The sequence below is a fragment of the Drosophila willistoni genome, chromosome 3R, assembly GCF_018902025.1.
Source record: "Drosophila willistoni isolate 14030-0811.24 chromosome 3R, UCI_dwil_1.1, whole genome shotgun sequence".
NCBI lineage: Eukaryota > Metazoa > Arthropoda > Insecta > Diptera > Drosophilidae > Drosophila > Drosophila willistoni.
The window spans coordinates 24,970,345-24,995,503 of NC_061086.1; the positions used below are offsets into that span (position 1 = coordinate 24,970,345).

General features: G+C 39.3%; 3 protein-coding genes across 6 annotated transcripts in view; 1 reads left to right on the forward strand and 2 right to left on the reverse strand.

Moving 5' to 3' along the window:
- Nucleotides 1-179: 179 nt before the first annotated feature.
- LOC6646891 (glutamic acid-rich protein) lies at nt 180-11,226 on the reverse strand. 3 transcript variants are annotated; one of them, XM_002069910.4, is made up of 8 exons: nt 9,930-11,226; nt 3,159-3,282; nt 2,987-3,076; nt 2,068-2,818; nt 1,241-1,363; nt 907-1,169; nt 619-838; nt 180-555 (listed from the first exon to the last, which is right to left on the reverse strand). In XM_002069910.4, exons 1-8 carry the CDS (start codon nt 11,005-11,007, stop codon nt 355-357), a joined length of 2,850 nt encoding a protein of 949 aa, XP_002069946.1. In that variant the 5' UTR covers nt 11,008-11,226; the 3' UTR covers nt 180-354. The 3 variants fall into 3 exon arrangements, with proteins under 3 accessions (XP_002069946.1, XP_015032872.2, XP_015032871.1); XM_015177386.3 differs by having other exon boundaries at nt 10,299-11,224; XM_015177385.3 differs by lacking the exon at nt 1,241-1,363 and having other exon boundaries at nt 9,930-11,225.
- Nucleotides 539-25,159, forward strand: part of LOC6646889 (trichoplein keratin filament-binding protein) — a 29,651-nt gene continuing 5,030 nt past the window's right edge. The window contains exon 1 of the mRNA XM_023178676.2: nt 539-586. The gene's annotated coding sequence lies outside the window, so the exon portion shown is untranslated. The remainder of the gene's footprint in view (nt 587-25,159) is intronic.
- On the reverse strand, nt 16,023-24,814 carry LOC6646890 (peptidoglycan-recognition protein LB). 2 transcript variants are annotated; one of them, XM_015177384.3, is made up of 3 exons: nt 24,630-24,814; nt 16,480-16,848; nt 16,023-16,402 (listed from the first exon to the last, which is right to left on the reverse strand). In XM_015177384.3, the coding sequence occupies exons 1-3, from the start codon at nt 24,790-24,792 to the stop codon at nt 16,170-16,172; spliced, it is 765 nt and encodes a 254-aa protein (XP_015032870.2). In that variant the 5' UTR covers nt 24,793-24,814; the 3' UTR covers nt 16,023-16,169. The 2 variants fall into 2 exon arrangements, with proteins under 2 accessions (XP_015032870.2, XP_002069945.1); XM_002069909.4 differs by lacking the exon at nt 24,630-24,814 and adding an exon at nt 22,166-22,553.

Below are 25,159 nucleotides of genomic sequence, written 5' to 3' on the forward strand. Positions count from 1 at the left end.
CAAAATCAACAGAGACTTAATATTTGTTACTGATTTGACGCCATTCCAATCTAGTTTAGGAAATATTTTAGCGAATTAAATGCCAAATGCATTAACATTTTTTCGATTTCCCCGCTTGTTTCACTATTCACCATTCCTCATGAGGTGAACAGATGTTTGTGTCAAGGTAGCGGCGTTTATATGTTTTTTATGAAATGTTATTTTATTTGTTTACACGCAAAAACAAACAGTACGTAAACAGAAATAGTTAAATAAATAAACACATTGTACTCCTTGGATACGATACTTTGTCTGTGTTTGTGCTACTCCCGGTTCTCGTCGTCGTCGTTTATTCGTCCTTGTACTGCTCTATACCTAGAAACCCAAATCGGCAATCACCGCATCCAGCTCGTCCTGCAGATTTGTGGCCTTCGCGCGCACTTGGACAATTTGATCCTGCAAGTTGTCCACATTTGCCTGGAGCAGGACATTGCATTTCTTCATAGCAGCAAAGCGACCTTCGTGCGTCTTCACTCGTGGTTCCAGATTGGCCTTTTTGGCTGAGTTTGCCGCATCCTACAGAAAGGGACAGCCAAATTCGTAACAGGTGAGCACATATACATAGATTGTCTAACTTACTTCTGTCTCAGATTCGCTGCCTGATTCCGCTTCACTTTCTTCAGATTCCGATTCCTCAGACTCTTCTTCGGACTCCTCTTCGCTGACGTGCTCATCTTCGGGTTCCTCCTCATCCTCTTCATCCTTCTCTTCGGCATCGACTTCGTCTTCTTCCAGCTTCATTGAGGCGGCCATTTTCTGTACCTCCTTCTCCAGCTTCTTGAACTTTTTGTTCTCTTCCCTAAGAAATAAGGTAAACCCTGTAATCCTCATCTGTTCTGTTGTCCTTCAATATGACCTACTACCCACTTGAGTATGACATGATTCTTTTTCATGGCCTGCTTCAATACCTCCTTCTCCTTCTTGGCCGCCTCCTCCTTTACTTTCAATTTGGTCAGTTTGCTGCGTAGCACTTTGACTTCTTTGCCCATACGACGTTCCCGTCTCTCTGTTTTCTTCTCTTCCGGCTCGTCTGGATCACTTTCGCTGAGTTCGATATCCAGCTCGGGTGAACTATCGCGTCCGAAATTGGCATCACTAGTTCGCCGAGAGCCATCCCATGTTCCGCCACCCTGCACAGACAAAGAGAAGGCATCAACGAAAGAGATTCATCCAAACGGGCGCATGTGAGCAGCTTTGATACCTTGTGCAGACCATGATTGGTCCTTGCCTCGTTGCTGTAGTAGTCGTCCTCGTCGTCGTTGTCGTCGTCGTAAGCAAAGCAATAACTAATATGCGGACGGTTAGTGCTTGGTGTCGTATGACCCTTATAATATAGCGCGTTAATTGGTTAGAAAAGCTTTTGGGAATTGCGAGTATGTCTGTTTGTCTATCACCCATTAACATAGTATGTAACGAGCCCCCGAATTTGTGTCCTGGGACGGATCACCATCAGATGATATGGAAATGGCACTTGTATGATCTATTTGAAACTTAATATATACAAGATTTTCGAAACAGTTTATAAACTGGTTTAACTCGAAACGGAGTCTGTAAGAATTATGAAAAGGGATTTTCTTTTTTATCAGTTCATTTCAAAAGCGAAAATCCTCCGATTATCGACACATTTCCTTCTCGTAAAATCCGTCCCAGAAACCCAAAAATATCAGCGGATGTAAAGTGTTGTCAGCTGATTAAAGCGACCTACGAAGTATTGTTGTCTTTAAGCGTAACTAAAATCAATCAATCAAACTAAAGCAACTAATTGCGATTGCCTGGGCTCTCTCTCTAATCTTTACGGTCGGCTGTTGCCGCGTTGCGGAGCACACGTCGCTAGAAATGGCCAAGAATATATAGAAATAGATGGGCGGGCGAATGGTTGCTTAGTTGGCTGGCTTGTGACCCTCTTCCAACTCCCAACTAGTTTGTTCAACTGACAACACTTTGTGCTCGCTTTCATTCCCCACACCATTCTCTTTGCCCCGCCCCTCATCATTTTGGCTGGTTGAATCTGTCTTGGCTGTCGCTTACCTGCAATGCCGCTGCCAATTTGCGCTCAAGCAATTGTATTTGTCGTTTTTGTTCCTCAATTTCCGTTTTTGCCTCCACAAGCAGCTCGCCGGTGCTTTGGTAGTTCTGTTCCACCTCTTTGGACACCTTGCGAGCGTCCTCCACCTCACGCTTGAGCGAATTGACGTAAGCCTGCTCAGTTGTTGGTGTGGGATCCATGGTGGCCACAATAACATTTGAGCCATATTCGAGATTCTTTTCACGTGACTTTTCTCGCTCCAGTTCGGTTTCCAAGGTTCGTATTTTGGCCAAGAGTTTCTTATTCTCGCGTTCCTGAGCCTCCCGATTGCGCAGCTCGAGGGCCAGCATTTGTTTCGTACTCTGCAGATCATCACGAATCTTGTCAATGTCATCCAACTCATCGGGACTTTCCTCATCAATGGATATGGTGGATACAATGCTGGGTCTTGAACTGCCCGCTCCCAGGGCACTGGCATTGGTTGGACCCAGAGCATGACTGCTGGGCGCCTCGCTAAGCATATTGACCTTTGATTGCGACTTTTGCAGTTGCTCCTCGATAGTCATTTGTCGGCGGAATTTTCGCAGGCCATCCAAGATGGGCTTACTGCGATCATTAGTCCGGGTGGGACGCAGTTTAATACCACCCTGAATCTGCTTAAGCAGTTTATTATGCGAATTGTCCTTCTCCGTTTCATAGATGAACTTGTCGTCCACTTTCGTCATTGATTTGCATGTCAATATGGGCTGAGATCTGAGATCAATTAAAGCGAGTCCAAGTTAAAATTAATATTATTAACACTCTGTCATGAAAATATTTTTTCTCTATTTCTCTCTTTTGTCTCGAGAGTAAGTAATTTGTTCTGGGGACTTCTGCTGATGACATCAACTAACCAACTAACTAAATAACTAAATTTTTCACCTGTCGTTGCATGCCACATGTCGCAGCTTTTTGCCGCTCTCCACCTCTTTCATCATTTCAGACCAGTCTGGACGTCGGCGGGGTCGTGTTCTGGTCAAAAAAAAAGAATAGAAAAAATGTGAATCACATGAAAGGGTCTCTGGCGCAGTGGGTGTTGGGCAATTGAGCTTACTTCAGCTTCTCGAGTGTTTGCTTCTGCGAGTCGGATAGGACACGCTTTTCGCCGGGTGCCAATGGCGGGGGAGGCGGTGGTGGAGCCTTGGGCACCAACGATGGCAACGGCGGCGGGGCGGGAACTACAACAAAGACAAAAAGAACGAAAAACGGACACGGAAATTGAGATTGGTTGAGTTCTAGTGGTTGGCTCTCTTGTTTTTTAGATGAAAAAGATGGATGGTTGGGCATTAGAGCAAATCGTTTAGCGCTGCGTGCACTCGCGGTTATTAAATATAATTTTAATTTAATGAGTTTGCAATTTGTGTCAGTTGTTTGTTATTATTTTGTTGTAAAGAAACTTGGAGCTTGGCACTGGAGGGCAGCAAACCAGCCACAGGCCACAGCCATACATATCAATTGAGTTGTTGGTAGGTGCTGCCGGTACGTCTGGAACCCTGTGTGTGTGTCTCTGACTTAGCCGGAAAGTTGCAACAGAGATTGAAAAGTTACTTACTGCTTCCCTTGCTGCTCTGGCTGCTTCTGCTGTAGACCATCATCGACCACCTACTGGCTTTGATGGTGTTTTATTGCTTTAACACCCCCAATGCCGAACCGAACCGTACTGAGCCGAAGGAAAACTTTGATTGCATTTTATTTTCCTTTTTTTTTTTTTTTGGAAATTTTTTCCCCATCTGCACTTTGGCAGCCCCCGTTTCGTTTCGCTTGGCTTGGCTTGCTTTTGGTTTTTTAGTTAGTTAGTTAGTTAGTTTAAAGTCTGGGGCGTCTGTTTCTTTTTTAGCTTTGGTATCGAGTTGGAGTTAGAGTTCTTATTGTTGGTGGGTTGCTTGCTGCTCTTAGACCTTTTGTTAACGAGGCCAATTAGTTTGGAAAATGTTTTTCTGCAAGCTGTTTCTAATAAATTTCCGTTTAAATTGTTGGCCTAACAAGAGTTCAACTTGCAAGGAAAATTCTTCGAAGGTTCTTCTTTTGCTGTTTATCCTGGGCAGTAGTCATCCTGCGATGGGCCAGGGCCCCATCAGGCCGCCTGCATGGACTGCTGGCCTTGTAATTAGCAATTGAAAAACTTTTGATTTGTTTTTATACAGCTAAACTCCCTACCTTCCCGCCACACACACACACACACAAACACCTCCCACATCCTTCAACTCAAAATGAACTTTTATTTCGCTTTTCTTCTGTTTTTTTTTTCTCTCTTATGTTTTCCATTTTTCAGTGTTTTTCCAATACTTTGCATGTTTTCTTTTTATGCTTTGTTGTTGCTGCGGGAGAAGTGTAAAAGTCAAACAACTGCTTAAGACAATGGCTGCTGCTGCCAAGTGAAGAAAAGCTGACAAATCTGTTAATTAGCTTTGTTTGAATGAACCCACGACGACGACGATGAAGATGATGGCAAGCAGCAACAAGAAACGCTTCTCCGACCCCAGCAACCCATCGACGGCCCAACCCAAGCATTCCAGCCATCGAGGCAACCTTACGCCGCATTATCCTTTGTGTGAGCTTCAGTTTCGGTTCTCTTTTTTTCCCTACCCCGTTTTAATACGCTCACCCCTGTCCCACTCTGAGCGAGTTCTCTTCTTTTGGATTTTAGCTTGTGTTTTTTTTTCCGTTCCTTACTCTGAGGGTCCTTCTTCTTCTTCCCACGTCTTGCCAGTCGCGCCTGGCTGAACCTGCACTTAATCTTTAAGTGGTTGGCTGCCTTTTTGCGGTGCATTAGCCTCCCGCCGTTCTTAGAGCGAGCACACCCCCGTTCCCCCGATGACTACCTGCACCTGGGCGAAAAAAAACTAATCCGAACTCGTGTTACTTTAGTGAATGAAATCAGTGTGGCAGCTCAAAGAAACTTGATTATTGTCTAGTCCCCTGCTGCATGTTAATGAACTGTCTGTACTGTGGGTCCCTCTAATGGGTATGGCCTTTCATTCCCCTCCGTTCCCGGCCCCATTTCAATGTCTTATCATTGGGCACTGATTAAAATACGTGGTCAACATTTTGGGCAGCCAATTGAGCGAGCGTTTAGTAAGTTTCGCTTAATTCGGTTTAGTAATTTATGGCCAAGCTCTGGGAAAATGTATACCCCTAAATCAGAAACCCTCAGTCCTCCCCACATACACACACACACACGCATACACAGTCAGAGATTGTTCAGAGAGAAGTGAAACCGAGAAGAAAACAAAACAAAAAACTTACCCAAAAAACCACTTTTGTCTTGCTTTTTTGTGTGTGTGTGTGTGTGGAAGGGTGTGTAGGAAAGGGCAGATAAAAGTCTTCATTCATTCATGTCGACAAAATTATTTCTTATTTAAATATATAAAAAGCAGAACAGAACAGAACAGAGAGATTCTTTTCCTTTCTCAGCTGCTGATGCTACCCACTTAATATACCGCAAAGCCCGCACTTACGACGGCGCAAAATGAATAGCGAGGGGGGGTATGTAAACATAAATTTTGCGAGCTCACTCAGAGTGCCCCCCTTGTGCACCCCGGCACCGCACCTTCATTTGAAATAGGGATGGGATGAGAATGAACGGGGATCCCTGCTCATTGTGTTATCATCAACAGAATATTCTATGCATGCACAAATGTTGCCGTTGTCATTGAATCACTGACTGTTGTTGGACTGGTTGGATGGATGCTTGTTTAGATGGCTGGATGTGGTGCCTGCTCTTTCTACTTGATGACTGACTTTCTGGTTCTTTTGTTTGCTCCTGCTGCTCTCTTACCACCTTCGCCCCTTTCATACACTCTGTCTCCCTATTCCTGAGCATGATGAAGCACTGTAAAGTTATCCATATTTTATGGACCTCTCTTCCACACACACCCACACACCCACACACACACACACACACACACAGAATCCCAAAGAAGATCAGTTGACTTTTTGTATGATTGGCGTTTTTAATATTCCTAATAAGTATTTACAGCGTAAACTAAACTACAAAATTAATCATCGAAAGAGCAATCCTAAAAATAGTTGGCCTCGTTGGTTGAATAAGTTTAAAAACTTAATTAGGCTAAAGGCAAAGTTGTGACTATAGAAAGGACTTTAAGAGAAAATTTGAATCATATTTAGGTAAAGGTTCAGATATATCTTATATCGCATTTAAAAATTGACAATTTCAATTATTAAACTTGAATACTTTTAAGACGCCACTAATAAATGATCTTATATGTATGTTGAAGGCCATGAGATTCCTAATTCCAAATTGGGTAAGGTTCTAATATGAATTTTCAATTTAAATTAAAATTTTAATCATATTAAAGGCCATGCTGGGGGTAATAATTGAATAAGTCAGTCAACCATTGCAATATTTTGGCATCATATCGAAAACGTGTGTGTGTGTGTGTAGGTGAGTGTGTCTTTAAAATGATTTCCTTTTACGTCATTTTGACCGCGCTGTGTCTAAATTTGAAATAGCCTAATCATCTTTTATGCTTCGTTGGGTTGGGCACACACATATACACACACACATACAGCCACAGAAACACCCTTACCTATTGAAAGTCGACATTTCTAATGACAGCAGCTGATGACCCATACCCCTCTCTTTTCTTCCAAAAAGATAAAAAAAAAAAACAGTTTGACCCACCCAAAAAAAAAAGACAAAAACGAAAACTTGCCTCAAAATGGAGCGCAGCCGTTACATGTCCCATATATATAATACACACACACACGCTTAGATACATACAAATACATACATAGAGATGAGGCTCATTTAAATAAAAGAAAATATTTTGTCCCCCTGCTGCCTCGTGTCCTTTTTTTTAAGGATTCCGCCTTTGAAGACGCTCGCTTGGCCTCCACCAAGTCAAGCGAAGCAGAGCATAGCAGGAGGATTGGACGATGGCCAGGGGTTGGAAGAGACTTGCGGCTACCGCCGTCTTTTATTTCGTTTTGTTTTTTAGTGGCGGATATTTGAATATAAATGGGGCATTTAGTTAGACTATATCAAGCACATGGCCATATATCTTTGGTAGCTTTGTCGCTTTGCCGGGTTTCAGTTCAGTGTTTCGGCTTCAGTTTTTCTTTTCGTTTTATTGATAGTTGTCAGTTTTTGTGGAGTGTGCCGCCTGGCCACTCTCTCTGTCTCTTCCAATCTATCTGACTTTAAGGAAGAGCTCGGTCCAAGTTATCATCATCATCTTCTTCAGCTCTCCACCTACAAAAGCACTGGCTGCTGCTGGTTGGTTTTAAACATTCCGTTTTATGTTCTAGTTTTGACACAATGAGCAATAATCATGAATTTTGCTTAGACCATAAAAAAAAGCGAAACAACAAGAAGAAATTCTAGACGAAACCGAACCAAAACCGAAGTGAGATGAAGTGAATGGATGAAACCCCTGCGCCACACCCTCTGCTCCTTGAGAGTCCAAGACCAAGTCGTCCGACCGAGCACATTAAATAAATGTTTCTTTTTTGTCTTCTTCATTGTGTTTGGCCTTTCCTTTCTTTTTTTTTTTGTTTTGTTTTGTTTTATTTGGTTGGTTTTTTATTTTTATGCCATTGCTTTAAAGGGGACAAATGGTGCGGTGGACAACAGGAGTTTTGCCTCATTTTATTTAGTGACCTCTTCTTAACCATGCCCATTCCCATGCCCATTTCCACACTCATTCCTATTGCTTTTTTCGTTTCCTTTTTCCCAGTCGATCCTTTTGTTTGTTCGACCAAGATTAGGACGCATTTGCGGTCACGTTATTGCCCACTGATTAGAACACAGGCTGAACAGGACGCGAGTTAACTGCCTTACACATAACCTTTTTGCTGGTCTTAACGAGCTTTTCACTTCATTTTTGTTACTATTTTTTTTTTTTTTGTTGGTTTTTGGTCCACTTGAGGCAACACCTTGAGGGGTTAAATCCTAGTCCCCCTGAGGACTATGCAATTCAATTTTCGGACAATGACAACAAAAACTTAAGGGGGGACAGGAAACGACAAGAAAGAAGCAACAGAAGAAATTCTTATGCAACACAACTCACTGTAATATTCTCAGTTTTCTTTGACCTTCCTTGCTTGGCCAAGTTGACGTTTCCTTAGTTCAGGAGAGCCTTGAGGCAACAATGTCCATTAGAAAATTGCGAATATGTGGCAATTATAAATACGGAATTAGGGACAGAATTTTTTGTATACTTCCAATTTTGATACATGTATAGACGACAACGTTTACATATATAAATATTTCTGTTTTATGGGGAGTGGTGGGTGGCGGCGGCGGCGGGTGTGGTGGGAAAACACTTTACGCCTCTTTCGGCTCAATGCACAACACTCACTAAAATTTAATAAATAAAAAATGGTATTTATATTGCTTTATATTCTTGTTCTGTCTCTGTCTATATCCCTCACCCCTCTCTCTCCCACTCTCTCTCTGCCTGTCTCCCTCTCACCACCCTACAACACCTCCTTTTTCTCTCGTACTCTCTGTCTCTCTATTCGTGCAATATATGCGCTTTGTTGTTTCACTTTTTGTTGATGAAATGTTTTTGTGCACATTTATTTCATATACCATCAGATCATTCACATACACGAATACATATATAAATATATTCACATATCTATATGCTGCCACACCAACATACATATTTATTTTATGTGTGTGTGTGTGTGTGTGTGTGTGTATATATAACTTTGTGAGGTTTTATAAATGAGCAAGCAGCGCTCAGGTGGACATGAACACGAAAAGAGGGTGAAGGGAGTGTCAAGGATTGAAACCATGGAGGAGATGAGCTGCTCCCGTGATGGAGCACATAACACATGCTACCTGTTGGAAAAGTGCAAATTACAAATATCGTCTGTTTAACTAACAGTTACTTAATGCAAGTAAAATGGTTTCCTTTTAAAATCCTTAATAGCTAATTTCCATTTAAAAGATGTGGCATTTACGATTTCTTAGTTTAATTCTTAGGTTAGTCCTTTAAATGTACATTAAATGCGATTAACGATAATCAAACTTTTCCAATGATAAAAACCATTTGAACCTATAGAAACATTGCCTCACCTCACCTTTTTTCCTTAAGAAGTGTTCCAAAAATAATCATAATTCATAAAACTGCGGATTATTCCTAGCTTGCAATATCGTATTGTCTATATACTGCGATGGCTGAACCCATGAGTTTTCTTATCACAACCAGTTAATCCCTATTCTCTAGTTCTTTTTTGTTTTTTTGTATACTTTCAATTCATTCACACATAAAACTAGAGTTTTATTTGCAAATTGCATTTCTTGTTGAGACCTTTCAAAGGATTGAGAGCAATCTCATGGAAATGTTTACTCACGCGGCCATCGCTTGTGTGATGAGCAGGGGAAATGGGGTAAAAACCAATACTTTTACACATATCACTCATACGCCACGTTGACGCGCTGCCTGTTTTTGTTGTGACGCCTGTCGGCCTTGCCTTTCCGTCCCGAGCGTTTTATACCTTCCCCGTTTACCCCCTTGTTTGCTACCCTTTATCTTTCCACTCGTTTTAACAAACAGAGAAGGCAAAATAAAAAAAAAACGAAAGAGAAGGAAAATTAAGAGAATGAGAGCAATGCAAACACAATGCGGCACAAGAGAAATGAATTCATCTAGCATACAGAGAGATTCCATACGAACATTTTTTTTCCCCCAATTTCTTGTTAAACATTAGAGAAGCAGCAATAAATTTGTACAGCGTTTTTCTTTTTGGTTTTTTTTTTCTCCCCATTCTGGAGTTGTTAATCGGCGCGGGATTGGTTGTTTAGCTTCTTCAGGTGGCATCATCTCTCGGAATAGTCAAAGGCCAAACTTACCATTTTTAATGCTCATTTCGCGTTTTATGGAGGGCGCTTTCCTAAGGGTCTTGGTCTTGAATTCGGGCTTTGGTTCCTCTTTGGGTTCTTTGAGGATCTCGTCGACACGGGGTACCTTTTTGAGAACTGGACGAATTTTGGCCAAATTGTCGGTGCTCTTGCTGGGCAATGGTTTCTCTTCGCGTTTCACATGCTTCAATTTCGGTTTCTCCAGTTTAAAACGCAAACGACGTTCGCGTTCCTCTTCCGTTTCACCCTCCTCGGCATCCTCATCGTCTTCGGGGGCAACTTTTTTCATTGATTTGTCACGTTTGACCACGACGGATCGCAATTTTGGTTTTTCTAGAGTGAAACGTTGTGTTAACTCACTTTCCGTTGGTTCCGGTTTTTTGTTGATCTGCGTGGGACGCAATTGGGCGGCCTTCTTGACATGCTCCGGCACCTTGGCTTCCACGGTGGTGTCATCGTCATCATCATCCTCCTCCTCCTCCTCCTCTGATTCCTCCTCAGTTTCTTCTTCTGTCTCCTCCTCTTCAGTTTCTTCTTCAGTTTCAGTTTCCTCCTCCTCTTCGCTCTCTTCTTCCTCAGATGATGATTCTGGTGGTGGTGTGGGCTCTTTCTTCTTCTTGATGGTGGAAGTGACTGCTGGCTTCTTGGCTACCACACTGGGTGCCGCTTTCTTAACGGTCTCTGGCAATTTTTTAGTCACTGGCTCAGCATTTTTCTTGGCAGCGGCAGTTGTTGTGGTTTTTGTTGCTGGTTTCTTAACAGCAGGCTCAGCAGCAGCAGTAGCGGCCGGTTTCTTGGAAGGCTCAGCAGGGCTAGAAGTCGCCTTTTTAGTTGCCGCCGTTGCGGTTGTAGCTGGACTAGCTTTGGCCTTCGTTGCTGGTGTATCGGCCTTTTCCTTCTCACCGTTCTCTTTGGTTGACTTTTTGGCCCATGCCGGCTTTGTGGATGCACTGGCTGCTGCAGTCGAGGAGCCGCCATCATCCTTCACCCAGGGTGGACGAAATGTGGTGCGTCCACTGTTGGAGGAGGCATTGTTGTTGGTGCCACTTCTGGGCGTTACAAAAGGCATTGTTTTTAGCTTTTTGGCTCGTTCTCACACTGGTTTGCCTCTGGCTCGGTCTCCAGGGTCTAGTTGCCACAACTCGCCGCAGTTGTCGTCACTCCCACTCAACGTCGTCGTCTATTTTCACACACTTTTTAAATAATTTTCCGATGAAAACACAAAACTTTGCACATTAGCACCAAGAGAACGAGACAAAGACTTCTTTCCACTTGTCCAAAAGTTTCTTTCTTTTTTTACTTTTTGTATATTTATTTTGTTGGTGTTTTAATTTTACGATTTTTCTTTTTGGTTTTTTTATTTTTTCTCGTTGCTAAAATATTTTAAATCCGCTGTGGACGATGAGCAACAGCTGTTTAAGAAAATTTGTTCGAATTCAATTCGTATATATTTGGGTATGTTTCATTTCAATGTTATTTATAAATGCATGCGCTCATTAGCTTTTTTGCTGTTGTTGTTGTTGTTGCTATTGGTGTTGCTATTGTTGGTTCTTCTAGCTGACGAGGCAACAGCCAAAATATAGGCCTTTGTGTCATAGTCTCATGCACATTGAATGCTACATACATCCCATTGAACCACCCTCCAACGCGAACTAACAACAGGATCTGGCAAATAGAAATCGCAATAGAAATCTAACTGCCCAGAAAAATGCTTTGTTAAAAGTTTAGTCCATGTATACATATGTATATAGAATGATAGATATACACATATATGTACTACATTGTATCCAGCTAACTGCCCCGATACACATGCACTTCAATAAACACAAGCAACAACAGCAACAACAACGAGAACAATTTGCTCTGCCACTGCCTGCGATATGTAAAAAAAAAAAAAAAAGAAAAGCGAAAATATTTAATTTTAGGTTCTTTGTGCCGCCGCTGAGAGAAGCAGCCGAAAAAGCGTCTGAAAGAGAGAGCTAGTCCCATTCGTCTAACAAACACGGAACGAGAAATTCCGCAGTTTATGTCCGGGCGCCAACTTTCGGATACCCTATTCCAGAATGGGGTGTTTCCAACTCCAAGTATTTATCAACTCCAAAGATCTCTATTGTCACAAATTGTTTCCTACATATTACCAATGAGTAATATTTAATAAAATCATTTAAACTTGTGAATATTAAATAATAACTCAAGTGATTATCTACCAAAGCAGAAAGATCTATTACACGGATTGAAGAGAATGATTGATAGATAAGATCTCTCTCTGATCTCTAACTTGGTGAAAAGATGATTCTCCTCCCATTTATGAATTTATATACAATGTTTGATGCTGTATTTATACTAGATCTTTGAATCAAATAGGAAAATCATTTAGACTAAATTTCTTTAAATTCCGATTTAAATCTAAATGCAAGAAAAAATGTTATTTATCTTTCTTTTTTTGCATTTCTGTCTCTTGAAGTAACTAAAAATATGTTCTAGAAATACATCTCAAAGGTAATGCAAGGTGATGCTATGGAAATATCTTCGAATTCTATCTGTAAGATACTTTCTGGACGAGTCTAATAAGCTTTTCTATCCCACATATGTACATAGGGTATGGAAATCGAACGGAGAGAAAAAAACACGAAATTCTCTGGCGCTTTCGTCTTTTGCCTTTTCAACTGGCTCGTTTCACAAAGTACACAAAAAAATACAGAAAAAAATAGGAATAAAATCCGAATTTGTTTCATTCCATTGCCACTTCCATGGCTTCTGTTTCAGGTCCGCCTTCTCCATTTCCATTTCTCCTTTGCAATTTGCTTCTTTTTTTTTTTGGCAAAAGCGAAGATTTTTCTTGGTTTTCTTATTCTTTTTTTTTTTGGAATGGTTGCGTTAATTAAACATGACATGCAAATAAAAATTTTACTTATAAATATGCCGTCATATTAGGTGGATCCGCGGTGGGAGGAGGAAGTGGGTGGGGTTGGTTGTGGGCAGACGGACACAGAAAAGAGACAAGGCAAAAGACCCCAAAATAATTGTGTACTGAAAATGCATCGAAATTTTGGAATAAAATGAAATGCATTTAAGAATTATTTAAAGAAAACTTTGCAATTCAAAATAGAAGCAAATATTAACTAAAATAATTTTTGATTGTTAAGATAATTTTTAAGAAATTATTTTTCTATCAAATGGCTGCTGTTTAAATCTTTAATTTTGATCTGATTTATCTTTATTCCATTTGGAATTAACGAGAGGAACTCGTTCTAATAAATTGTTGCATTTCTTTGCGAACTAAAGGACTTGTAATATCAATACTAACACTTAGACTAACTATATTTAATTCTGTATTTGGTATTGTATTTGATTCTATCAGATTCTTGTATAAAATATGTATCCTCTATTTCCTTTATACTAATTTAGCCATAAGCCAAACAAACTGCTTAACTGAATTCCATGCAAAAGATGTTTTTTGCTCACAATTAAACCAATATCAGATTAGCCGATTTTTCGATAAAATAACCTCAACGGCGGGGACGATTTTCATTTAAATCAAATGTGTGAAAAATTATGTTTTATTTCAAATAAATTGTGTGACATATTTAAAAAGCATTTCTACTAGTCAACATATTTTCGTTGGGAAAGTTCTTTTAATACTTGTCGAGTATAAATTTAGAAAAGAACTAAATATACAGATATGTATATGTTTATTTATATATATATACATATGTATATATCTGTATTCCATTCATGAATCAGACGGATACGCTTGTTTGACGCTTGTTTGGACAAGAAAAAATTTAATCATTCGGCAAATAGAGCAATTTCAAATTAAATTTTATCTTCTATATTTTTCTTTTGGCATATTATATTGTTAAAAGGCAGCGGCAGGGGCAATCAAATTGTGCAAACGTTTTCACTAATATTTAAAAATTCTGCGCATTTATTTGTTTTTGTTTTGGAAATTGATTTAACTCGTTTTCACTGAATTAATTTGGTTCGTTCACTTGATGCAGCTTCTGCCGTTTATAGACAATATATATATATACATATTTATATATATATTTTGAGTATATATGCATCGTTTAGGTAGGCCACACACACCCACATACAGTGAAAACCACAAACAAGAACACATACACACACATAAACGAACGCACACTGAGGCAGACAGGCAAAAACCGCGAGAGGAGATAATTTTGGGCAATTTGAAGGCACGCTGCGCCTATGACGGCGTTTCAAAAACTAAATTCATATATTTTTAACGCCATGGCAAATGCTTGAAAGTATTCGAAAAAGCCAAAAAAAATGAATATTTCTCTCTCTGCAGGAATGAGCTCTCGCACATTTTCTCTTATCTATCTTGCTCTCTGTCTCTAAGAATTGAAAATGAAATGAAAATTGTATTTTTCGTTTGACCGACAGAATATTTTTAGCCATGTTTTCGGAATCGCGCTAACTCACTGACCTTATGGCAGGTGCAGCATCGGCGGCAACAACAACAACAAGAACAACATATTCTCAATAGTTCAATGAAACTCTGGAATTATTAATATCTCGCGAGATGATGGCCTGCTTCAAGGATGATTTCCCTCTGTTTGTTTTGCCAGTTTTGACAATTTAATGCCATCAATTGGCTTAGTACAAGTAACTAGGTCTCTCAATTACGCAAGTTCTTTGACGCGTGGGCGACACTTTCAATTATTTTGGCTTTCTTTAAGTTGTTTTAGGGCGTTGTGAGGTGAGGGAGAAGGGAATCACATCTTACCCTGTGATAAAAACCACTCGTCTAGAAAATCCAGACCCATTAGTGCTTCTGTGTGTTTAGCTTTGATGATGATGAGATAGAGATATGCTTTTGCTTTTCTTTAACTTATTTACATTTTCCTCTTGCCTAGTTTCCCGTTGACTGTTCCTTCTGTTGTTGCATACAATTTGACATTTGTGGTCAACTGATTGGCACACACAGCTATCGATTAGTGCGTGACAGTATTTATAGAGTTTCAATGATTGCAAATCGATTGCATGCAATTACGCTTAAGATCTGGCTCATTATTTGGTAATTGAACAATGCTTTGCGGGTTTCAAATTTTATAAATTGACATTAGAATATATTCTGCAAATGATGTTATTGTTTCAAGTTTCTTTCTAACTATTTTTTATCATTCCATGGACGGTTTTAAAAAGCCAAATTCAATGATGTTAATTTAAAATAATCAAGCCTTATCCAACAATTTCGATTTGTCCTACTTTCTCATTCAAATCGTCATTGTTCTATATAGATAGGGCGAACCATTATTAAGTGACTAGTTTAAGCTTTTCACTTAGTTATCCTGCGGTTTTCAATCTTGAATCCTGGTTGTTGCAATTTGCAAATAATTGTTTCAACATTTTGCATAACGCTCCAATTGGCAATCATTTGGGACATTTGCAAAACAAGACGACAGATTTGTTAACGTTCCATCTAAAAACGAAAAATAGCTTTTCAATAATTGAAACATTTTGAATCAAAGTCCCAACGGATGTCTAAATTAAAATTGCAATAGCTTTGACCAACGTGGTAACTAAATAATTTGTTTCAAATAGAAACAGAGAGAAAAAATACAAAAAACAAAACGTATAAACAAAATTATTCAACTGAAACTGAAAATTCTGTTTGATTTTTTCGAGAGAAATACTTTTGGGTGGCGTTTTTAATGTATTGGGCAAACATTATTCTATTGCATACTTTTGGGGCGTAGCTTTTTGAATGATTTTTCTGTTAGTTGTTGTTGCTTCTGTTTTTCGCTCATAAAATTCACACAGCGTGTAAAATCAATAAAAATCGAGCGAACCAATGACGCCAATAAAAAAATGAAATAGAAAAAAAACTTTCAATTTGATGGGTCGTCGGTCAACACAAATTCAAAGCACAGGTTGTCACACACACACACACACAACAAAACGAGACAGGAAGCAGAAAACAGAAAGCAAAAAACGCGTCTCTAATTGAAAAGAGATTTTCTGTAGGCAAATTAAATGCAATTATATAAAAATTGAGAGAACACAGACAATTGTTATTTGACAGTAGTTTTTTATTTATTTTTTTTTTATTTAAAGTAGTATTATTTGCTAGTAATTGTTTTATTTTGTGTGTGTATGTGTTTATAAATACTGGATAAGCTCCTTGACAATGTAAAAAACTCGTTGTTTGTAGCTTCTGTTGTTGAATTATTTGTTGTTTGTTTGGTTTGTTTTGTTTCAAAACTAAACTTTCTGTACGGCTGCTTGCGTTGATTTCACATCCGTTGCGGTTGTGTTGAGAATTGTGAAATGTGGCCAGGAAGATATCTCCTCGAACAGTCTGCCACCGGGGCATTCAGTGTCACGAACTTGCCTATGGCCCAACAGCTTGTAGGCCGGATCAATGTAACCCTTGGCCACACCGAAAGCAATTAGATCCTTGGCTGCTTGCAGCATATTTTGTGGGGGCAATTCAGCTAATTGCGAGTGAAAATGATTGAAACATTTAATCAACTGCTAATATAGAATGGTTAGTTGGTTTCTTGGTACTTACTTCTCCAGTCGCCAATGAGAACAATGCCCACACTCTTGTCATTGTATTTGGGAGCATGGGCACCAATTGTGTTGAAGCCACGTCCCGTATAGATCATGCCGTCTCCACCAATGCCAAAGCTATAGCCAATATCGTTCCAACCACGTTCCAATTGATGGAAGTCCTGCATGCTCCGCATACTCTTCATACAATCTTCTGTGGTAAAGCAGGCGGCTGGTATATACGAATGATGAATGATTACATATGGTGCCGGTCCGGGGAAATGCTCCACTTGCTTTGCCAGACGGGCGCCCCAATCCTGACGTGAATAGAGACGCGAACCGCTGCCGCCGTCTGGACCACCAACCTGCTGCATATGCTGGCTGTAACCTGTAGATAATAAAAAAAGAAATACGAGTCCAGAAGACCCAGTAGTTGGCCTTGAGTTAACTTTACTTTGGCTTTTGTTTGCTTGAGGCACACCACGCGAAGGGAAAACTATGTAGAAATCTCTCAGTGTCTCTAGAAAAGTTTGTTAGCATTAATTGCATCAGTTGTTTAACTTAAACTTTATCAGAGTTGGCTGGAGTTGCTCTTGTGTTGGTATTGGCTTTGCTGTTGGTGTTGCTTTTGCTTTTGCTTTTGATGGTGTGCGGTGTCTGGTTACGGCGCGTGAGCTCGTGTACATTCCATTGATAAATGATTGGCGGATTCCCCCACGTGGCGGTGTTGTGGCTGTTGCGGTCCCGCTTCCATCGAGGCGAGAACTCGCAATGAATGAGACACCCAGCCGACCCCAAAAAATTACACACCGCCACACACACAAATTCCATTGGACGATGGTGTATTGCAGAAAATTCCCCGTGCGAAATTTAGAGAGCTCAGAGTGAATAGATTGGCGAGAGTCAGAGTTGGGTATTAAAATAATTGCACGAAAACAAGTCTCTCTCTATATATATATATATATGTTTCTCAATCTCTCGCTTCTTTTTTCTCTCACTTCCTCTCTCTTTCTCTCTTTCACCGTTTTGCATCAACAAAGTCTAACCGTCATCTTCATCGAATGTGTCAATTAATAAACCGGCCTCAAAGCACATTAAATATGCACAAAAAGTTTGTTAGGTGATTTGTTTTGTTTGTTCGCTATTATATGCTTACACTATTCATTTCATAGAGTATACTAACTAGGCCATAAAGTTTGACCAACATTAACAAGCTCATTAATAGAATCAATACGTAAAGACGTGAGATCTTAGACTGTGATTCGGTTGTTTCATATTGGACTTTAACATTCATTTAGATGTTTATAAAAACAAAAGAGAGAAAGTGAGGTATTAAATAGTCTCAACAACTAATTTCGTTATTTGATTTACATCACTGTTGGGTAACAGGTGGCACATGCATGAAGTTTGCAAGTATTTTACATATTTTTCTTATTCTATTTATATGGAAAATTTTTCACCACTTAATTGCCCATTATTTGTATTTGCCTTTCGTGGGGGGTTTCCTTTTTTGCCCCCATCCAAATATATATGTTTGGAAAATGTGTTTACAGTTCGCAGCTGCGAAAAGTTCTTTGCCAGGCAGCAAGCACAAACATTAATTAAATTACCAAAAAGGCTTAAATGTTTTTTTATCGAATGAATAACTCATTCAATGTGGTGCGCAAAGTCTTGTCGACTTTGTTGGTTAGATTTGTTAGGGTATTTACAGTTCGTTTGGTAATTTGTTTTAGTCGTTGTTTTATGCTTCCTACATTTGTTGCCCATTTTGTTGATGAGTCAGCATTAAAGTTTTAAATGGATTAAATTATTTAAACAGCTAGCAAACAACTCAACAACAACAGGTGGCAGTCATCCAAGCAGCGTATTCATCGAGTTGGGGGTGAGCTCCGTAGACCGTAGACTTTAAAATCTGGCACTGGCTGTGGCTCTGCCTTTTGGGCTCTGTAGGCCAAATTCAACACCTTGACTATGCTAAACAACAACAAAAAATTGAAATTTAATACTGCCGCATTGCCTCAAACATAAAAAAAAAAAGAACTTCTAGCCACTAGTCATAAATGCAAAGGCAAATATATTTCAAAAACTATTCCATTCCGGTCTGCTGTGTGTGTGTGTGTTTGTCTGGGTGTAGGTGTGAGCATAACTTTTGCAGCATACATTTTGGCCAAGTTTGCCAAGGATTCATCGACGCCGTCTAGCAAACTTCACACGACGACGAGGACATGAACATTTTGGAGTGAAGCGGGATGGGGGCGGAGGCGACGACTTTTCGCATTTATATGCATACGAAAAACTTATACGGGAATGGTAGAGAAAATGGTTGGAAAATGGGTATAAAATGGAGAGAAAACTGAGACCAAATGGTGGCAGGAAATGGAAGTCAGGGGGCACTTGACTAAGTTAATAGCAGCAGTTTCTAATTAAAATTTGGAGAGCGCACACACACAGACACACACACCACGCACAACATTTTTGTGTTCGCGGCCGCACATTTACACCTATCCCGATTCTGGAGCGTCTCCTCTTAACAACGGGCAGTTGCTGCGGCATGCGATGGGGCGGACGGGTCGGTGCGGGGCGTGGCACTTTGCGGTAGTTCTATTGGCGGCGCGTGCTTGAATAATAAACAGAGCAGGATCAGGGTGGAGTTCCTAGTGGAGGAGAGACTGCCAAATCATTTGCTGTTTAATTTATGCTGCTTGCTTTTCAGTATAACATGTTAATTACAGTTATATTTACAGTAAAGCCAGCTTACCTTGCCACCTGCTGCTACCTGCCACACTCTCCCCCTCCCCCTCTTGTAATTGTTGTTCCTAATTACGCGGCCTAATAAAGTAAACATTAAACTCGTTGGCCTAATCAATGTTGCAAACTTTTCCAAACACACACACACAAACACTCACAAACCACATTACACAGACACACACACACACACGTACAGGTTTGTGAAAAATAATTTACTATAGCATACTTGATGAGTAGATGCAAGTGTGAGTGGGCGTGGCTTGAGCCAAACGCCTCTAACACCCTTTACAACTCTCCCAAAAATGGCAAAAGGCAAAAGTAATTTGATATTAGAACGGAGCGCGTTATGGAGAGGGAGACACAGAGACAACGAGGGATAGAGAGAGGGAGAGGAAAGAGTTTGTTTGGTTTTTTTTTTTGGGGTCGCATAGTTCTTTGATAATTTTTCATTAATCCCTAGGCCATGCTATCGAGGCGTTTGCCTATATTATCGTTGATGAGATTTTGCGCATAATTGAAGTATTTAATTTGCCAGCAAATAATTAGAGAAATCCCCTTGCCACAACTTCCCGTCATCCCTGACAACATCCAATTGCCCATAGTGTGTGTACGCCCCCATGCACTAATTGTTTGTTTTTAATCAACCAAAGCACATAATATAGACATGCACCCATACAGACACACACACACACACACACACACACACATACGTGAGTACGTGCGTATGTGTAGAGTGAAGAGTTCGTCCATTAAACAAATATGTATTGTACACGGATAAAATGGTTGAAATTAAGTCGCACTCACTTAAAAAAAAAAACCAGAGGGCCGGGGCTAACTTTGACCGCGTCAAAGTTTGTATACCCTTGCAAGTTTTTTGTGTAAAAGGTCTAATGTTTGCGAAAGAACGGCTTAGGAAATAACGAACATATTGATCAAAGTCACTGTTCACCACCGATTGTTCCTATGGGAGCTATATGATATAGTCGCCCGATCTTAATCAAATTTGGCACAGTCATTAATAGTTATGCTAAACTGAGAAATATAAATTTTTATGACAATTGCTTCAAAAGTAACGAAGTAATTGACAAAAGTCACTGTTTTCGAAAGATCGTTCCTATGGGAGCTATATGATATAGTCACCCGATCTTGATCAAATTTGGCATAGTCGTTTATATGTGTAATTAACTCACCAATATTAAATTTCACGACAATAGCTCAAAAAATAACGAAGTTATTAAGAAAAGTCACTGTTCGTGACTTTGGCGTTTGTATGGGAGCTATATGATATAGTGATCCGATCCGGCTGAATCCGAGATATACAACGCCTGCAGTATATAAAAGCCTACATGCAAAATTTCAGCTCTGTAGCTCTTACGGTCTAGGAGGAGTTTGCGTTGATCCAGACGGACGGACGGACGGACGGACGGACGGACGGACGGACGGACGGACGGACGGACGGACATGGCTATTTGAACTCGTCTCGTCGTGCTGATCAAGAATATATATACTTTATATGGTCGGAGATGCTTCCTTCTATGCGTTGCACACTTCTGACCAAAATTAATATACCCTTTTTGCAAGGGTATAAAAAAACACGAAAATAAAAAAAAATTAAAAAAATACCCCCCAGAGTCGGTGGCAAACAAACATCAAAAACAATGCAAAAGCAATAAGAATAAAAACAAAACCGTTTAAAAAAAGAAACACCAACAAAATGCACATATTATTAATATTATAAAAACAAAAAGCAACAAGAAGGAGAAAGTGTCAATTTGGTTTAAACAATTATGGAATGCTCTGTAATCTATTCTGAATGGCCTGGAATTTGCACTTAAAGTGTGGAATTTACTCTAAGAATGAAAAAAATAAAAAAAAACATTTAAATAATTCCCGATTCTTGCATATTTCCCCGTTCTAGCGAACAACAACATGGGCATAAACATGGCTTAGTCATTCTCATTACTAGAATTGTTCTCATCTTCCCATTAAATGGAATATTATCTCTTTGACTCGGAACCAAAAATTTTGTAAATGTTGTAAATTGGCTTTTAAAATTAACTCAAGCATTTCAAGTAGTTATTCGTTTGTTTTTTCTGTCAAAAAAAAAAGGATTTGAATTCATTTTTTGTGAATTTTGTGGACTTAATTTTATTTATGAAATATTGTCCATGTGAAATTGATATTAGAATTTCATATAATCACAATTAAAGCAATTGCACATAACAATTTATGAATTTAAATTGCCAGTGAACAGTTTTTGTGTGTTATACTTGTAAACTTATTAAACTCATTCAATTAACTTTTTTTATACTTTTTGGTAGTAATTCTTACAATTTATCAATTGCGATTCAACTTGAAAGGATAATAATATTATGCCGAATTATTTATTTAGGGAAACTTTGATTTAATTTTTTGCGTCCTTTAGGACTTTTTAGATTTTGTTGTTGTTCTTTTTACGAATTTCACTACGATTCGAGGAGACTTTACTAAGTAAGTGTGCAAAATATGCATAATTATATATAATATAGGTATATTGAAAAAAAAAGTGAATTGAAAGGGGTCTTTCACTCTCTCTCTCTCTCTCTCTGTCTGTCTCTCTCTGTCTTGTATGTGTGTGTAATTGTGTGTTATCCACAGAAATGACAAAATTATTAAATGCAAGTAATTAATTTAATGAGAAATCAGATGCATATGTATGTATTTTCATTATACAATATGTATCCACGCATATCGGTTTAGTTACAGACGAGATAATTATCTCTTTCAGGGCGGACTGAATTTAATTGCCGGTGACAGGCGCGCAGAATGCGCTGATAAGAAGGTCGTTTCTCTAACAAGCTAACTGTTGCCTATTTTTGTTTTTATCGTTTTTTTTTTCAGGGTCGCACTGATATGGCTTATTGGTTAGATATGGGTGTTGGTGGGCAGGACTGGGCTGTCTGTGAGCTCTCACTTACCCATCATTGATAGCAAAAGTAATCCCATTGCTGTCATTTTCGCTGTTTTGTTGCTGTTGTTGTTGTTGTTGTTGATAGGAACTTGTTGTATTTTGTGCACAAAATGTGACTTTGATTTAGGAACTTTTGTGTGTTTATTCGTTGTATTTGTTGGCAAGAATTGTGCAAATTATTTCTATGGATGTGTGTGTATGTATGTATGTATGTATTATGTATGGTGTGTGAAGGTCAGACTTTTCTTCACATATTACGCCCAATGAGGGTCTTGTTGGGTATGTTATGTTTCGGTATCACAAGCGCGAATGTTGGCCAACATAAGGGCGTACCGCAGTTTATAGACAAACGAACGAAACAGAAATTCGCACCGACGACGCTGCTGCTTCTGCTGCTGCTGCCGACGACGTCGTCGCCGTCGCAATGCCAAACACAAAACAAAAACTTATATTGAATCGCATGAAATTTACTTTCAGCGTCGATCGGACGATCAAACGAGCAGAGTGAGCGTTAACGATTAACTGTAGTTGCCGCTCCCGATCGTTCAAATGCTCGCTCTTTGGCGCTGTGACTTTCTCATTTCTGCTCACCCATGAGACGGGTTTGGGGATGGGGCGGACGAGGGCTCTCTTACTCTTCATCTGATAGAGGTTCTTCTTATCACTAGGAGGAGAAAGGTGGGGAGGAGACAAAGGAGAAGCAGATTCACCCTCTCTTCTTCAAAGGTCAAATGAAATTCCAAATGCTTTAAAATGTAAAGTACACAATATGTTAAATTCGTGACCTTTTTTGACGGTACTTTTTTGCGCCCTTCTTCAGCATGAAGTCATTAAGTGACTTACATTTTGAACACGTAACCATGACGAGGTGAATTTTCATCAAAAATGCATCATCGGTTCATTTTAATACGTAACGAATTGATAATTAAACCTTAGTTATTGAAATCTGAATACTGCTGCAGTTACTGCTCCCTTTCGCCTCCCAAACACCAACCAACCCACCTCCTCCCCCCCTTCGTTCACGGATCGGAAACCACCTTATCAGATGACAATTTTTTAACGGTTTTTAGTTCACATTGCCATTTAGATATGTAGTTAGTTTTGTATGTAGTTGAGTCGTGTTAATGACTAATAAACATTTCGTTTGAGGTCATTTAACAATTTCACTCTGCCACCAATATCGGTCACACGTGAAGGTTGTTGTTAGCTAGAAGGAGAGATAAGACCTTTTTTTTATGCAGAATCATTCTTACCAAGTGAATGACATTGTTGTTAACAAAGATTGCTTTCATTATCTGGGCATAGTTTTAATAGTTCAGTAAACTAACTAAACTAATATTTTACAATTCCAAAGATTAGACAATCAATGGGGAAATTTGAAGGAACTATAGTATTTTAATCAAGTTTTTAGTAATATAGTTAAATAGTTTAAAGTTCAAAAGGTTAGTTAAAATCTAATCTTAATTAATCATAATCCCCTACTTTTTAAATCAAAGCTTCTTAAAGCTTACATATCTATTCAAAATCAATTGTACCTTTCTAAAAAATTGCCTTGTTTTTCATTTCGAATTTTTTCAAGAAATTATTATATAATTTATTTACATATTAAATTAAATTTTTAAGAAAACTAGAAATATGTCTTGTTGTTGACGTTGAAACAGAATTTCGGAGAAATCTCTTAATCTATTCTATAAGAATGTTTTTAATAATAAATCACATGATTTTATGGAATTTTTTTCTTCTTTAGAAATCCGTGGTAGAAAATATTCTTGTAAATGCATAATGAGTTGCATTAATGAAACTTCTGCGGTCGACCCACACACTGCCTCTATCTCTCTCTCACTCTCACTCTCTATGTGTCTTTGTCGGGTGACCACACTGGTTTCCGCACTTGCCTCCTTGTATGTGCTTTCTTTTCGCTTCATCTCCGGCTTTTGGGGGATGCCCCTGGTTGGTTTCCAGGGGAAGCCCACTACAAATGTGCCGACTGTTAAATTGCTTTAGTCAAAACGTTCAGATTTGATAGACAAATTAGCAGCATTTTATTTTCCGTTGTCAATTTATGGTAACAAAAAAAAAAAATACAGAATACTAAATGTATAGTGAGTGAACACAGGTTTTTCGAGTCGAATCGTATCGTATCGGGGGACCACCGCCATGTTCTCTCAAAAGGAAAGGAAGTTCAAGTCGTTTGCCCACCTCATTTCGGTTTATTTTGTGTTATTTTGGTTATTAATTTGTTGTGTGTTGATGAGTTTTTGTGGCAAGGTAAACACGCAGCGAACTGGGGGCTCTTCATGGCCACACGGATCTCAATATTTATTTAACTTAAAAGGGGAAATTTTTCGCATGTTCTTTTCTCGCACACACACACACACACACAATTGACGATAGACACAGTAAATTGTTGAAATAGTTGAATTAACGTATGTATGCATGTATTGGTGTGTGTGGCACACGGCCGCACTTACCGCAAATTGTAGGCATCTGTTGTTCTTCAATTTGACGTTGTTGTTGTTGTTGTTGTTGTTCCTGTTTTGCTTTTGGAATTGTATCTACGTCGAGAGTTGGCTTAGCCCCCAATCCGTTGCCCGAGACTGTGTCTAAAATCAAATCAGACCTCTTGTCGCCCATGTTGCGTGCCAATGTCGTTAACAAAACTAACAAGCGTATGTACGTCTTTTTTTTTTTTACTTTGGTTGGGTTTTTTTTTTTTGTATGAAAACCGCTAACAACCACGGGAAGCACCATACGAAATGTGATGCCATTGTCGATGTCGATGGCATTGTCGCTGTCGATGCCGATGTTAAAGTAGCAGCCGAAGAGCTTTAAGTGCCATTGATTAATTCTTGTAATCTCCGCCTTCAGGTGCTACTCTTCCAGTGAATGGGCTGAGCATGAGAACTACATCAAGTATTTTGCAGTTGCAGCATATCGATACTGAAAAACAATTTCCCCAATTTGCTTTTTGTCTTTCATCAAATTGCCATGAATGCAGCGA

Bases quoted from the DNA above. Each gene is read 5' to 3' on its own strand.
- LOC6646891 (XM_002069910.4), bottom strand. From the start codon at position 11,007: ATGCCTTTTGTAACGCCCAGAAGTGGCACCAACAACAATGCCTCCTCC. The intron at 3,077-3,158 runs GTAAGCTCAATT...TTTTTTGACCAG, and splicing joins CAAACACTCGAGAAGCTGAA to AACACGACCCCGCCGACGTC. The intron at 556-618 runs GTAAGTTAGACA...CCCTTTCTGTAG, and splicing joins GCAGCGAATCTGAGACAGAA to GATGCGGCAAACTCAGCCAA.
- LOC6646890 (XM_015177384.3), bottom strand. From the start codon at position 24,792: ATGGGCGACAAGAGGTCTGATTTGATTTTAGACACAGTCTCGGGCAAC. The intron at 16,849-24,629 runs GTAAGTGCGGCC...TATTATCTACAG, and splicing joins ACAGATGCCTACAATTTGCG to GTTACAGCCAGCATATGCAG. The intron at 16,403-16,479 runs GTAAGTACCAAG...ACTCGCAATTAG, and splicing joins TCTCATTGGCGACTGGAGAA to CTGAATTGCCCCCACAAAAT.